Here is a 16,107-nt window from a genome sequence, read left to right on the forward strand (position 1 = left end):
TCTTTTTTTCTCTTCCTCTCTCCTTTCCTCCCTCTCTGAAAGCAATGAAAAAATGTCCTTGGGTGAGGATTAAAAAAAAGAGAAATGTGGCAGCAATACTTAAAAGGGAAATATTCCATGTTAATTTTTTCTCCACTTAAAAAAAAACCTTTTTTCTTTTATTATTAAGGGATTTCTTTTTTTCTACTTTCCATTTACTAGTTTTCATTTACTATTTAGTTTGCTTTCAGCCAACTCAGAGCCTAGATAATGTATGCCCAATACTTTGATACCTTTCTTTTTGAAATTTTAAAACATCTTTTTTTCGGAGTGGGTGTTAGCGAAATTCACAAGTTTTCATTGAAACTGGTCTATGCTAACTCTCAGAGGTAGAACTGAAAAGACTTTTCAATAACTTTTTCTTGATAGACTGTAGAATGTATTTTCTCTAAAAGGTTATTGATGAACTCATGTGAGGTGCTTAGGGAAAGACAAGTGCAAGTGTTTAAGAACCAATCCTTCAGTCTTTATGCCACAATTGTAAGTTTAGAGTCAAAGTATGCCACAATGGCTTTAATGTCTCTGACCTGTATTAGTTAGGCTAAATGTATGTGACATAGTTTTTCATGGTGCATTATGTTGTACTCTAATTACAGTATGCATGTCTTTATCCCTAGTGGATCTATGTATTCTCTTTCTCCATTTCCATCTCAAATACTGAAGCCTCTGAACTGAGTATGGACTTGCTTATAAAGGATAATTATTTGGAAAACTCAGATGTCATTGATAACTAACATTTGGCTGAGGAGAAGGTGCCCAGGATTTTCTATGCATAGGCAGTCCACAGTATTTTCTGTTTTGTCTTAGGTACTTACCTTCCTAGCTGTCTCTCCTCCTTTTGGCAGGACTGTGTTGTAATAATGCTTGAGTTTCCTTTGACTTTTTTCAACACATGGCACTATGAATAATTGTAGCCATATAAATTTTTTTTGTTTCTAGTTTTTCTGTGTGTGTGCATGTGTGTGTGTGTGTGTGTGTGTGTGTGTATGTGTGAGAAGTAACTTCATAGAAAAAAAAACAACTTTAAAAACTAGAAGTCTCTGGTCTTCTAGAAGTGTCTTGCATAGTTGGCCAATAAGTTTGGATAGTGATATACACAAAGTATACTAACCAAAGGAAATAAAAAATTGATAGTAATGTGAACAACTATTCTTTATTGTATTTTTTAAAAAGATTTTGTTTATTTTTGTTTAGAGAGAGGGGAAGGGAGGGAGGAAGAGAGGGAGAGAAACATCAGTGTAAGAGAGAAACATCAATTGGTTGCCTCTCACATGTGCCCCAATGGCACTAACTGTCAATCGAAGCAGTGACTTTTCACTTTGTGAGATGATGCCCAGTGAACTGAACCACACTGGTCAGGGCAAATATCCTTTATTTTATACAATGTGTAAAATTAAAATTAGTAGTTAAAATATGGCATCAAAACATTTAATGTCTTTGTAGCTAAAATGTTCGTATCTTACTCTCTTGCCCTAATGGTTAATCTCTTCATGACCTGTTGTTGGTAAATATCGAGATTCAGTCTTTCCTGATGTGTCAGTTCTTTTCTCAAATGGTGGTAGTTGTTTCCTGAGCACTTTTTACTTTTCATTGCATCTAAATTAAATGAATATTCATTCACTTAATATTTATTAAGAATGTAGTATGTACCTGATAAATGTGAATATTGGAGAATAACAATGAAAACAAATGAGGCTGCCACTCTCATGGAGCTTACTGTCTGTAAAACCAGACCAAGAGCAAACAGCAAAACAAGCTAGTGCTATACCTCATAGTGCTAAAATCTATGAGGAAATATGGTAGATAGATGCGAGAGTGTAATTAGTTGTGGGTGGTTTGGATAGGATTGAAGGCCAAATTGCTGAGGTAGGCCAGACTGCTGAGGTTACTGGAGACCTGAGTGAGGAGGGGCCAGGCAGGTGGAGAGCCAGAGCCAGTGCCTTTAGTGGGAAAGCATCAGCAGATGTAGAGCCTTTTTGGCAGAGATGTGTTTGGCCTATTTGCCTAAAGTGTGGTGTTTGGGGTTGTGTTTTGGTACTAGCCGAGATTAATAGGGAGGTGGGGACCAGACTGTTTATGACTTTTAAGTCATGTAATGGGTTTAGGTTTACTTCTAACTGCAGTGTGAAATTAATGAAGGTAAAAAAAGATGAAGGTGAATTGGATTTGACTGGTACTAGTGGAGAAAAATGATTAAAATTGGTATATATTTTGGAGATAGAACTGCTTGGATTTGCTGATGGATTAGATATGGAGGGTGAAGGAAAAACAAAATTGAAGCGCTGATGCCTAGGTTTTGGTACTCTTTAAAGAAATAAGGTCCTAGCTGGGTGGCTCAGTTGGTTAGAGCATTGCCTCATACACCAAAAGGCTGTGGGTTCAATTCCCAGTCAGGGCACACGCCTGTCCTGCAGGTTCGATCTCTGGTTAGGGCACATACTAAGGTTGCAGTTTTGAGCCTTGGTCAGAGCATGTGCAGGAGGCAACCAATCAATGTTTCTCTCTAACATCAATGTTTCTTTCTCTTTCCCTTCCTCTCTCCCTAAAATCAATAAACATATCCTTGGGTGAAGATTAAAAAATAAAAATTAAAAAGTAGAATAAAATAAATAGGGAAACCAGGACTAAGCCCATATTTGCACATGGGCAACTGAGGGAATGTATTAAAATAGTTTATTTAGGGTAAGTTGCCTTTATAATTCCTCTTACATACATTCAAGTGGAGGTGTCAGATTGGGAGTTGAAGCTTCAGGGAGACTTTAGGGGTGGAGAGAAGTATTTGGAAGTCATCAGCATATGGATGTTCTTTAGAGCTATGAACTGACTAGTAACTGGGGAGACCGAGCGCTCAGAGAAGGTATCGGACCGTGGATTAGAGTGCTCCTTATGCACAGGCCGGCTGCAGGGGGAAGGCTGCAGTCTCATAATTAGGAAGATAAACAGAAGAGGGAGGCATATGACACTCAGGAGGAGGTTGTGTTTCCCTCCTGATAGCTTTTTCCAATGATGAGGGAATGATAGGTTTTTGCAGTGATGTTGAGAAGTGAAGCGAGGGAGTAGAAAAGTGAGGCTTTGGTCGAGTTGGGTCGGTCAGTGTTTTTATTTGTGGTGGTTGAGTTTGGACCTCTTTGTTGTTTAAGGGAAATTACTAGAATTTGTGTAGTTAAGCATTCAGTAGAGTTGGAGAAATTTTTGAGAGCAGAGAGAGGTTATTATTGCAGGTGCACTGCCCTTGACAAGGGAAAGGTGTGTCACAGTGAAAGGGTTAGCTATAAATAGTGCGGCCACCCAGCAGAAGAAGATCTAACACTTGAATACAGGTGAATTCTAGGTTTTAGGTCTGGTAGTAAGTTGAGTGAGCTTTTTTCTTTTGACTTCAAATTATTTTAGATATCTCTAAGTCAGTGTTTTTTAACCATTGACATTTTGTGCTGGTTAATCTTTGTGGTGGGGGGTCTATTCTGTGCATTCTAAAATAAATGTTTAGCAGATTCTTCTTGCTTCTGTTGACTACAAGCCATTAGCATACTGACCTCCCACAACTCCATGTCTCCACACCTTGCCAAATGATGCGTGGGGGACAAACAAATTCACGCCTGAGTGAGAGTACTTTTGAGGTGAGGTTATCAGGTAGAGTTGAGGAGAGTCAAATGTACAGTAGTTTTGAGTCGAGCAGAGTGTTTCAGAACATCACCTGAAGAAGGGAAAGGGAATTTTATATATGTGACCCATTATCCTTTTTTCTGTGGCATTTATATGCTTTTCCTTTCTTTTGGAATGTTCTTTAATATTCTCTATTTAGTATTAGTTCTTGATTGTCTACATTTCTTTGGGTCTTAAGTGACTCAAGTTCTTTTTGGTCTCTGGGAGGCCGTAGTTTATAAAAGTATCAAGGGCATAGTGGTTCTCAAAATGTAGAAGAAGGAAGGTTTCATAAACTAAGCTCTTTGGGCAGTACATCAGATACCTTGGAGGCAAGACAGTGTATAAAAGTCAGATACACTAAAAGTTCTTGAGTGATGTTGTATACTTTACACATATTTTTAGCTTTAAAATAGTAACAGTAATATTCTCTTATTGGCACAAGATTTTTATAAACAAAAGAGCATTGCAGGGTAAAAGATACTAAATTTCAATGACTCTTTGGCTTAAATTACACTCAATCTCTCTACATTTGATTTTTTTCCGAGGTTAGGGTCTTGTTCAATTTTAAAGTTTAACTTTTAACAGATTCTCAATGGGTACGTTAGTACCTCATGGGGTTGTCTTGGAAATGGGTAGGGAGTTTGCATAGGGATAGATGTAATTATCCTGTTTCAAAAAATCTTCAAGTGTCAGAAATCTTTTTAAATCTCTTTTGATATATAAACAGTCCCTAAAGAAACACAGCTGTTAGGATCTGAAGCTTTGTTTATGTACATATTCATTTAGATACTTGAATCATGGATGAAAAAATGTCCAATCATTGGATAGAATTCTCCCCAGTACTTTTCCATTCTTATGTGGTGAGCATTACTTACACTTTCTTTCCATTTTTCTGTATATGGGTGTTTCTTGCAGTATGTTTTCAGACAAATACTGCATGTGTTAAAACTATTGGTTGTAACTTTTTCTGTTTCCCCCCACTCACACTAACTTCATGGATGTCCATCTATGCCAGTTTCTGTAGATTTCATTGTTTTCAATGTTTGTATGGTAGCCCATGTTATGACTGTACAGTAATACATTTCACCGTTTACCTCCAGGCAGTTTGTTTTACAGTCTTAGTTGCTATTGGAAATGTAGTATTTTTATTGTGCATTGTGTGTCAAAGTTTTGCATTTGTGGTGCTAAATTTGGATTTTCAACATTTTTGTTTTTTTAGGAGTTTATCAGTAAAAAATTCACAAATGTTCTTTGTTGAAGTATTCATATGTGAAAAAGCAAAAACAAAGAAAAAAAGAAGAAACCTGAATTATTTTATGAGAATTAAATGCAGATACCCTTCCTTAAGAGTCCTTTTAGGGGGATGTTTGTTGATACTGACTTCACCTCTTAAAGTATAAAGAAAAAAGTTGACCTGCATATACCACTTTGAGCCTTGCTACTTAATAGCAATGGCCAGTCACTTAGGCGTTCCAGGTTTAATTTTTCATATGCATAAAATTTAGAATATTCAACAAAAAGACTTGCATACCTCAATCCAGATTCATTAATGTACAGATTTCTTATTTGAAAAGATTAATTTGAATGAATTTTCTAAGTTAAATTACTAAATTTAAATTACTAATTCAAAAAACACTTGTATGCAATGACTTTAAAGAAGCTTAGATTGACTATTCTTTTAGGTATTTTTAAAATATATATATTATGCTCAAATATCTTTTTTCTAAAATGCAAATCATATTTGTCACTCTGTAAAAATTCATCATGATTTTCCCATACCTTTAGGACAAAGCCCAGAGTACTCAGCATCACTTGTTCTTTAAACATGTGTCCTTCCCTTTCTCCTTCACTCTTCCTGCTTTCTTACTGGTTCAGAAGCTCCGATGAATCTGTGTTTAGTTTATTGAGTTTTTTTCAAACTCTCCATGTATGTTCTCCTCTTTCTTCCTTCCTTCCTAGTGTTTTTTTTCTTTGTCCCTGAGAATGACCTCTCTTCCTTCAGTTCTCAGTTTGGGGTTATTTTGGGATGTGATCCCTGATCTTCAGTCTGAGTTAGGCGCTTCCTGTTGGTATTTGTTTCCCTAGAACTATCTCAGCATTTACTTGTTACTTGGTGAAGGCAAGGACCATACCTGTTTGAGTTGATACATTTATAAGTGATACTCAGTCATATTAAAACTTAATTATAATGGTTAAAGAATGTATGCTTTGTTAATATTTCTGTTGTTCCCTTTTTGTCCTAGGACTGGGCTAATGCTAATGTCAGCAGACAGATTGAAGATACTGTATTATATGGTTACTATAGTAAGTATCTTTCAGTTTCATTTCCTATTTAGCTGCTAACCAAAATGTAGAATAAAGCTACATATAAACTTTTAATTTTGATATTCCAATAGAGATTACTCCTCAACCCCAGGAATAAGTAATGTAGCACTCATTCTCGTAATCCTGAAACTTCCTTTACTGCTTTGCTTTATTCAGGGTCACTTGTAGCACCTCATCATGGAGGTTCAGTCAAATGACTTTAAATCTCAGATCTCTTCCTTTGTTACCATTACCAATTCCCCACTTGTACTCTTGATTTAAAGATTCTCAATTTCCTAGCAATTTTAAAAAATATTGGTACTAGTAGAGCATTCTCTCTGAGGAATTTGTAGGATCAACTTTACTGTTCTGTACATAGCCAGTTTAATCCAGGGGGCTATTGTGGATTGGTCCTTCTCCCCCTTACTTCCTCCCTCTTTGTTCCTTAATGTTGCATTATAAAAGCTTTATAATAACCACTTAAGTATTTCCAAAAGGTTTTCTTTGTATAAACATAAGACCTGAACTTTTTTTTTTTTTAAGATTTTATTTATTTATTTATTTTTAGAGGGGAAGTAGAAAGGGAGAGAAACATCAATGTATGGTTGCCTTTTGTGCGTCCCCTGCTGGTAGTTAGCCTGCAAGGAACCGGCCTGCAACCCAGGTGTGTGCCCTGACTGGGAATCGAACCGCGATCGCCTGGTTCGCAAGCCCGCACTCAATCCACTGAGCTACGCCAGCCAGGGCTAAGACCTGAACTTTTATAAAAATGTTTAAGTGATAAGTTAGGAAAGGGATTCTTGTTTTATTTTTTAAGCACTAAGTCAAGATGTTGAATAAGATTTTAGTAGAATACTAAATTGGAAACTTAAAAAACAGCTGCAGAAGTTTCTACTGATGATAATTTTTTAAAGATTTTATTGGATTTTAATTTAGCTGCTTTGGCTGTAACATTTGCCTTTTCTCTTGATGTAAAATTTATAGAACCCATGAAATTCTTTCCTGTTGATACAGAATTTGGAAATGTTTTTATGGTATTTTAGTATAGAATTTATGTTTCTGATGAATACAATAAAAACATATTATAAAACTTAAATTTGACCTGTAATGTTAAAACTTTTGAAATGGTGCTTTTTAAATGAAATGTTACCTTTTCAGTACCAAATCTTTTGGAAGGATATAAATCGCATCTTCAGAAACAATTTTTGGGGACGGAGCCTATCTCCTATGTGACAGTAAAGTATCCTTGTGCTGTAGAACACGTGACAAGATCAGCCAACTTTTATCTTGGTGTAGTCCAGGTTCACAAAGCATGTCTTATTGAACCTAGAGGGTACTGGATTAATCTGTTATAACTGAGGTTACAAAGACTTCTAAACTGTAGCCTTTAATTCATGCAGCCTTGTCTGTTGGTTTCATGAAGTTAAGCCTAAAGGAAATGATTTTAATGAGTGTTTTCCTTAATCTTCCTCAGGATATTGTGTCCCTAGTATCATTTTAAATGCATGGGAGCTAAGTTAATCATCATAAACCATAGATGACTCTTAGGGATATGGGTCTGATTCTCTGCAGAATGAGAGTTGTAGTGGGAAATCTAAGTACCTTGGGATAAGATAGTTGAGATGCTGATCTAGGGAAGAAATTTGCATGAAAAGCCAAATTATGAATAGAAGATTTCTTGGTGACCACAGGTTTAATTCAATGATATTTTGAGATATTAAAGATCACCTTATTATTTTTTAATTTTTAGCATATATTTTCCATTACTATTTAGTCCCCTATAACCCCCTCCAAAAGATCACCTTATTAGTGAGTGGCATGGTCTAAAGTGGATATTATTTCCTAAGCTGGAGCTGCTTGTCATTAAATGAATTGTGTTTTAATAAATCGTTCTGGGGGTGTTACCTATGGGAATGCTTAGCAGCACTGAACCTCAGGGCAGTTTCAAAAATTATCTAGAGACCTTTTAAATAGTACTGATGATACATCCAGAGAGATTCTGATTTACTCTTGCATTTTGTTAATATCCTTGCTGTTCTTATTTTTTTAAGTGTTTCTATATTTGAAAGATGTTAAGCTCAAGGTGGTGGATTCAAGTTTTTTAAACATTCTAATTTTCTCTTGAAAGCTCAGGTTTTATCATTGGCAAAAAATTCACTGATTTCTTTGAAGTGTCAGGCTCTCTTTATTCATTTGTTAGAAAGTTTGCCTAACAAGTCTGCCTTCAGGTCTTGCCTTCAAGTCTGGACAACCACTGTTTGTCTGTCAGTACTTTTTTCAAGTAAAAATGGTATTCTTTGGGGGGAAAAAAGTGACTAGTGTAACTCCCACTGAAACAGCACACGTGCTTCTCACAAGTGTACATTATGTGCACTTCCCTTCACACAGAATATTGGAAAGTTGTGTATTCAAGGGTGGACATCTAATAGAGTTACTACTGCTTCAAATAGACTTCTGCTGAATAAAAGTGCTTCCCGCTGGTGAGTGCTTGGTGATGAAGAATACAACGGCTGCTAGTGAAAAGGCAAACATATTATTATTATGAAAATAATGTTCATGTTGTGATACCCTGAAAGGATCTCTGTTAATTCTAAGGTGTGGAAACTATATATTTGAGAAACTTCTGTTACATTAGTGGAACTTGGATGATTTTTTTCTGGAAAGTTTGCAGAAATCAGGCAAACAGCTGCTTCTACCAACTGGGTACTTGCCAGCTGTTGATTGGCTAACAGTCCTCAGTTTACTGAAGGTGCCTCCAAAGGAGATAGTTTCCGAAGTTTGTGTTGGAAGAGAGGGTAAAGTCTTTTGTTTCTGTACCTTTGCCCTATACTCGTGGGGACCCTATTTTCAGAAGGAGACTCCCTCGTTTGAGGATGTTTTACCTGCCACACAAACATTAAGGACTCATTCCTTTTTTCTTTTTGAATTTATATTTATTTTCTATCTGTCTTCAAATTTCTCTGATGTTTTCTTGTAAAGAACTACTTTTCTATGACTTTTTTTTCTCACCCAAGGATGTGCTTAGAGAGAGAGAGGGGGAGGGGAGAGAAAGAGAGAAACATGGGTGTGAGAGAGAAACATTGATCAGTTGCCTCCTGTGTGCGTCCCAACCCAGGACTGAACCCTCAGCCTTTTGGTGTCTGAGGCAGCGCTCCCACCAGTGCTCCAGCCCCCTGGCCAGGGCGTCTCGGTTCTGTTTTGATCTTATGCTTGAGCCTCTTATACAATCTGTTTTCTTCTATGTATGTGTTTAACATTTTATCTGTTCTATTTTTGTTTCAAAATTATTTTAACTTTTAGATTCTTACCTTTATTGTAATTTATTATGAATGTTTATTTTAATGTTTTCTTAAACCTTAAAACTTTTAGTTTTAATTTTTTCACTATCTACTTTTTAAATTGTTAAGTGAATTTTTCTTTTACCTAATATTTTTTCCTAACTTCTGTTTTGATTCTGCTTGAATGCAGGGGTTATAGAAATAGGTAGGGCCCAAACCACCAGCAGGAATTATTCAAGGCTATTGTGTTTAGGTCTTTTGTAAGTTGTCTTTTCACCACCTCCTAGACACGTTTTCTGCTCTTGACACCAATTCTAGGACTACTATTTTCTTGTGTAGATATAAGTTGAATTATATAATATGTATTATTTTCTGTTCGGCTTAATTAGCACTCAGCGTTATATCTGAGAATTGTCGGTATTGTTGCAGGTTAAAGTGCTGTGTTGACTCTCATTGCTATGTAATAGTCCATTGTAATAACAGCAGAGTTTATCCACTCAAATATTGATGATCAGTTGGGTTGTTTACTTTTTGGCTATTTGAAATACTGCTGCTATGAGGATCTTTTATAGTAAAAAAGTCTGTTGCATTGATTTCCATTGTATGGGTGCGCTTATTCAAACAGGCCCAGATTATTATGTGTCAAAGTGTATGTGTATTTATTTCTATTCCAGACTTTTTAGCACCTAAGTTTCTCCCCACTCCCTATTGGCTCATTGCTCGAAAACTGTACCTGAAGTCTTTATTGAATTTAAGGTTTGCAATCTCTTTAATTTGAGAAGACTGCTATGGGACATCAAAATCGTTTAACTTCTCTGTGATTTCTTCTCCTGTGAAATGGCAATAGAATAGTACCTACTTCATAGTGTACTGAGAGTGTGAGATATGTGGATAGTGCTAAATGGGTGCTGTCTGCTGTTGTTTTAATTCAAATAAGCTAAGAGAGCAAGAGAAATAAATCTTTCCAGTGTATAGATATGGGAAAATTAAAATATTGAAGTAATTAATCTGGCATCTCATTAAATTTACATCTTTTTGAGCCTTTATGAGCAAAATTTATGAGCCTTTATTGTCTTGGAAACATCTTTAATATATTTCATTGTTTTTTAGACAAAATAGAGAGATTGGTACCATTTTGGGACTTGTTTTTTTGATTAAGGTTTGTAAAGTTCTTTTTGATGAGCTAACAGTTTATCCTATCCTGCTTTCTCTACTACCTCCCCCTTTTTTTATAAATCATTTTTATAATCCTTCAGTTACAGTTGACCTAGCAGTTTCAGATATATACCTAATCATATAACTTACTGAGTGACCATCTTAACAACTTTTGCATCCATCCCCCCTTTTTAAAAGAATGTTCTTAACCACAAGGGGAGTTTTCTAAGTGGTTTCTGCTTAGATTCGCTTAGGAGATTCTGTAGACAATGAATGACTCCTTGAGATTTAGTGGCCTAAGAATCTGTTTCCAAGGGGAACGAACTATTAAAAAAACAAGTGCTTTCTTGAACCTGAACTAGTATGTGTTGTACATTCTATCTCTAAACACACTACTAATTTGTCAGATAAGTATCATAAACCTTCCTTAACATGCCAGAGGGGAGAGACAGATGCCCTTGGTTTTCTTTATTACATTCCTGGTTGTGCTTTTTGAGCCTTTGCCAGTTCTTCTCTTCTCCGGACCTCTTTAATATCTGTATGGCCCAGGATCCAACCCTTGGAGCTATCTGAGATAGAAATATCTCAGTTAATCCCTTGGTGATATTATATTGTTGCTTAATTATAAATACTATGTGTATGCCAAACTCCCAGATTCAAATCTTTATGCAGACCTCTCTTCAGTATCATATTCCTGTGCCCAGTTGTGAATTTGACATCTTCTACCAAGAAGTAAAAGACATTTCAAATTTAACATTTCTAAAACAGCTGACCCTCAGTCTGTTACACTGTTTACGGTTACTTGTTTCAGTAAACAGAAACTAGGAGGATGGAGTCGCTCAGGCCAAAAACCTTGGGAGTCATCATGAGTCTTTATTAATTCACATTTTGTATCAAATATGGAAGAACATTTTCTTGTGTTTCATTTTCAAAGTTAATCCTGAATCTGACCACTTATCCCTATTGTCTTAGCTTCTCTCAATTCTGGAGGCTGGGGAGTCTAAGATCAAGGGTATCTGGTCTCTGTTGAGGACCTATTTCCTGGTGTGCAGATGGCTACCTTCTTTTCTGTCCTTACATGTCAAAGAACAAAAAAAGAGAAAGCAAGTTCTTTCTTGTCTCTTCTTAGGAGCACTGCTTCCCTGTTGTTAAGATGGAATGATCTGGGGGTGTGATTTTATACTTGGCCAAGAAAGAAGGTTGGTAGATCCTCTCCCTAAAGCATGACAAAATTGATTAAAAGAACAACTTAGTGTTTTGGAAATCAACCAGAGGTGTATAACAATCCGAGAAGTGTTTATACTTGAAAACTGGTGAGGACAGTGGTAGTCTATAGTATTTTAGACTAGGTCTGTTCCCTTTCCCCTTACCATGCCTACCTCAACCCCACCCCCCAACTTGGTTATGTTTTGAACTGATGAAAAATTAGAACGCAGTATCTCAAAATTTATGAGATGCAGCTTAAGCAGTGCTTAGAGGATAATTTGCAGCTTTAGATTTCTCTATTAGAAAAAAAGCCTTAAGTTTGTAAACTTACACATTAGGAAACTAGAAAAAGAAAAGAAACAGAAGAAAGAAAATAATAGAGCAGATATCAGTGAAATAAACAAAAACAATAGCAAAAAGTCAATTAAGTGAAAAGTAGGGTCTTTGAAAAATAATAAAATTGGTAAATACTTTAGCTTGAGAGAAAGGGAGAAGAATGGGGGGGAAGGGAGCGGACGGGCAAAGAGGAGGGAAAAGAGAGGAGAGAGAGAAGGGAAGGAGGGAGAAGGGAGTGGGAGAGAGAAAGGGGAAGGAGGAGAGAGGAGAGGGCACAGAGGGGCAGGGGGAAGGGGAGCCAGGAAGGAGAGAGGAAGATGCCAATCATCAAAATAAGGAATGAACTAAGGGGCATTACCATCAACCTTACAGAAATTAAACGCATTATAAAGAAATTTTATGAAGAATCTTATACCAACAAATCAAACAGTTTAATGAAGTAGACAAATTCCTAGAAAGACATAAATTACCAAAACTGACTCATGAAGAAATAGCCCTGTAGCAAGTAAAAAACGTTAGTTATTTCAAATCTTCTCACAAAGAAAACTCCATACCCAGATTTAGTCACTGCTGAAATCTATTACATATTTAAAGAAATTGTACTGATACTGTATTAGTTCTTTACATATGCAAATTCTTTGCAAATAGGTGAGGGAACATTTCCCAACTCATTCTGGAGGCCATTATTATTCTGACACCAATATCAGAGAAAGATATCACAAGAAAAGAAGACTATGGGCAAATAGCCCTCATGAACATAGATACAAAATCCTTAACAAAATTTTAGGAAACTAAATTTACCATCACATATATATCATGACAAAGTGGGATTTGTCCTCAGAATGCAAGGTTGGTTTACTATCCAAAAATTAATTCATGTAAAATACCATATTAATAGCATAAAAGACAAAGAGTATGTGATTGTGTCAGTAGATATGAAAAATGATATATTTCTACAAAATTCAGTGTCCATTACTGAGAGAACCCTCACTTGTCACAGAGAGGAATTTTCTTTATTTGAGAAAGATAATTTATGAATAAACTACTTCTAATGTGAAAGACAGAATGCTTCTTCTCTAAGATTAGGAACAAGGCAAAAATGTCTTTTCACTAATGTGTTCAACATCATGATGTGAGCTACACAGTGCAGTAAATCTGAAAATAAAGGCATTCAGGGATTGGAAGATGGAGGCATAGGTAGACACACTGTGCCTCCTTGCACAACCAAAAGGACAGCAGCAAATTTAAAAACAAAAAATAACCAAAACTGCCAGAAAATTGAACTGTGTGGAAGTCTGACAACCAAGAAGTTAAAGAAGAAACATACATTCAGACTGGTAGGAGCGGTGGAGAAGGGAAACAGGACCAGAGAGAACGTGAGGCAAGAAGATGGCTGGAGGACTGGGTGTGCGAGGCGGCAGATGGTGGACAAAGCGATGCCACATTTGTGCACAGATAACCAATAAAAACAACTGGGAGTGAGACAGACTGAGCAACCCAGGGTTCCAGCACTACAGAGAGGGGAAATAGAGCCTCACAACCTCTGGTGGTAAAAACCTGAGGGGGGATTTCGGTAGCTGGAGAAACTTCAAGCGTCAAAGGCGAATTCATTGGAGAGATCCACAGGGTCCTAGAACATACCCAAACCCCCACACCTGGGAATCAGCATCAGAAGGGCCCAGTTTGCTTGTGGGTAGTGGGGTAAGTGACTGAAAGCCAGCGGAGGGCTGTGCAAGCAGCACTGTTCCCTTTCTGACCCTTCCCTCAGAGAGAGTATCAGGGTTGGTGGGTTGACCATCCCTGGGGAATACCTAAGGCTCCACCCCTTAGAATGTAACAAGTGTGCAGAGACAAAAAAAAAAAATATGCCCCTAATGAAAGAACAGATCAAACTCCAAAAAGAGAACTAAGTGATGAAGAGATAACCAACCTATCAGATAGAGAGTTCAAAATACTGATAATCAGGATGCTCACAGAAATGGTTGAGTATGGTTGCAAAATGGAGGAAAAAGTGAAGGCTATGCAAAGTGAAATGAAGAGAAATGCACAGGGAACCAACAGTGAAGAGAAGGAAACTGGTATTCAAATCAATGATTTGGAGCAGAAGGAAGAAATGAACATTCAACTGGAACAGAATGAAGAAACAAGAGTTCAAAAAAACGAGGAGAGGCTTAGGAACCTCCAGGTCAACTTTAAGCACTATAACATCTGAATCATAGGGGTACCAGAAGAGAAGAGGAAGAGCAAGAAATTGAAAACGTATTTGAACAAATAATGCAGGAAGACTTCTCCAATCTGGCGAAGGAACTAGACATGCAGGTCTAGGACACTCAGAGAGTCCCAAACAAGTTGAATACAAGAAGAAAGACACCAAAGCACATCATAATTACATTACCCAAGATTGAAAATAAGGAGAGAATCTTAAAAGCAGCAAGAGAAAAGGACACAGTTGCCTACAAAGGAGTTCCCATTCAACCATCAGCTGATTTCTCAAAAGAAACCTTTCAGGCAAGGAGGGACTAGAAAGAAGTGTTCAAAGTCATGAAAGGCAAGGACTTATATCCAAGATTACTCTATCAGCAAAGCTATCATTTAGAATGGAAGGGCAGATAAAATGCTTCCTGGATAGGATCAGGTTAAAGGAGTTCATCATCACCAAGCCCTTATTGTATAAAATGTTAAAGGGACTTACCTAAGAAAAAGAAGATCAAAAATACAAACCGTAAAATGACAATAAACAACTATCAACAACTGAACCTAAAAAAACAGCAAAAACTAAGTAGACAACTAGAACATGAACAGAATCACAGAAATGAAGATTACTTCATAGAAACAGAGCAATGGGTTATCAGCAGGTATGGGGGTCAGGGAGAATGGGGGAAAAGGTACAGGGAATGAGAAGCATAAATGGTAGGTACAAAATAGACAAGGGGAAGATTAATAATAGTGTAGGAAATGGAGAAGCCAGAGAAATTATATGTATGATCCATAGGTATGAACTAAGAGGGAAGGGGATGTGAGTGGGAAGGAGGACACAGGGCAGTGGGGAATAAAGGGGAAAACAGGACAACTGTAATAGCATAATCAATAAAGTATATTTTAAAATAAACAAAGCATTCAAACTGGAGGGGAAGTTAAGATTCTTATTTTCTTAGCTGATGTGAGATCTGATAGGTAGAAAATCTCAAGGAATTATATAAAGACAAGAACCAATAAGCAAGGTTAGCAGGGACACAGGATGCAAGATAAGTATGAAAATTAGAAACCGACGATTCAAACAATTCCATTCACAGAGCATGAACAGTAAAAAAAAACACCTGAGATTACGTTTAACAGAAGTGAAAAAGACTTGATAGACTGAAAAATGGAAAGCATTATTGATCAAAGTTAAAGAAGATCTAAGTAAGTAAAGATTTATTTCATGTTAATGGATTAGAAAACATAATATTGTAAAGATGGCAATTATGGCAGTTTTCCATCGAATTGACCCACGGTCTTCTATTTATTTATTTTTAAGAAATTCATAGGTAGATCCTAAAATGTATATGGAAATACAAAGGACCCGGAGTAGCCAAAAGCATTTTTAAAAAAGAATAACGTTAGAAAATTACACAATTGGCATTTTAAGCTTAATATACAACACAGTAAACAACACACTAATACTGTAAATGGACATGGGTATAAAAAGGCATAGAATTAAGAGACCAAAAATAGGTCATTACATTAATAATCAGTTGATTTTTCAGCAGCTGTGGCAATTCAGTTCATTTTAATCAGAAATTGTGAATAAGCCCTGGCTGGTGTAGCTCAGTGGATTGAGCGCGGGCCTGTGAACCACACGATTGCGGTTCGATTCCCAGTCAGGGCACATGCCTGGGTTGCAGGCCAGTTCCCAGCAGGGGACTCACAAGAAGCAACCATACATTGATATTTCTCTCTTTCCCTTCCCCTCTAAAGATAAATAAATAAAATATATATAAAAAATTGTGAATAAGTTGGATAAACACATGCTGCAACAACAACAGTGAGAACAACATTGGGTCTTACCTCAAACAAAAAGTTTACTCAAAAATCAGTTATAGAGCTAAACTATAAGTATAAAACTTGCAGAAGAAATTGAAAGACTTACCTTCTTGATGTTGAC

The 16,107-nt window shown here is 36.6% G+C and overlaps 1 protein-coding gene across 1 annotated transcript in view; it reads left to right on the forward strand.

The window, feature by feature from the left end:
- The window catches only part of LMBRD1 (LMBR1 domain containing 1), a 113,017-nt gene that overhangs the window by 10,473 nt on the left and 86,437 nt on the right, over positions 1-16,107 (forward strand). The window contains exon 3 of the mRNA XM_037034282.1: positions 5,928-5,988. Coding sequence (XP_036890177.1) covers positions 5,928-5,988 — 61 coding nt within the window. The remainder of the gene's footprint in view (positions 1-5,927; positions 5,989-16,107) is intronic.

This window comes from Sturnira hondurensis, unplaced genomic scaffold (assembly GCF_014824575.4).
Source record: "Sturnira hondurensis isolate 20B ecotype Veracruz unplaced genomic scaffold, ASM1482457v3 Scaffold0022136, whole genome shotgun sequence".
NCBI classification, from domain to species: Eukaryota; Metazoa; Chordata; class Mammalia; order Chiroptera; family Phyllostomidae; genus Sturnira; species Sturnira hondurensis.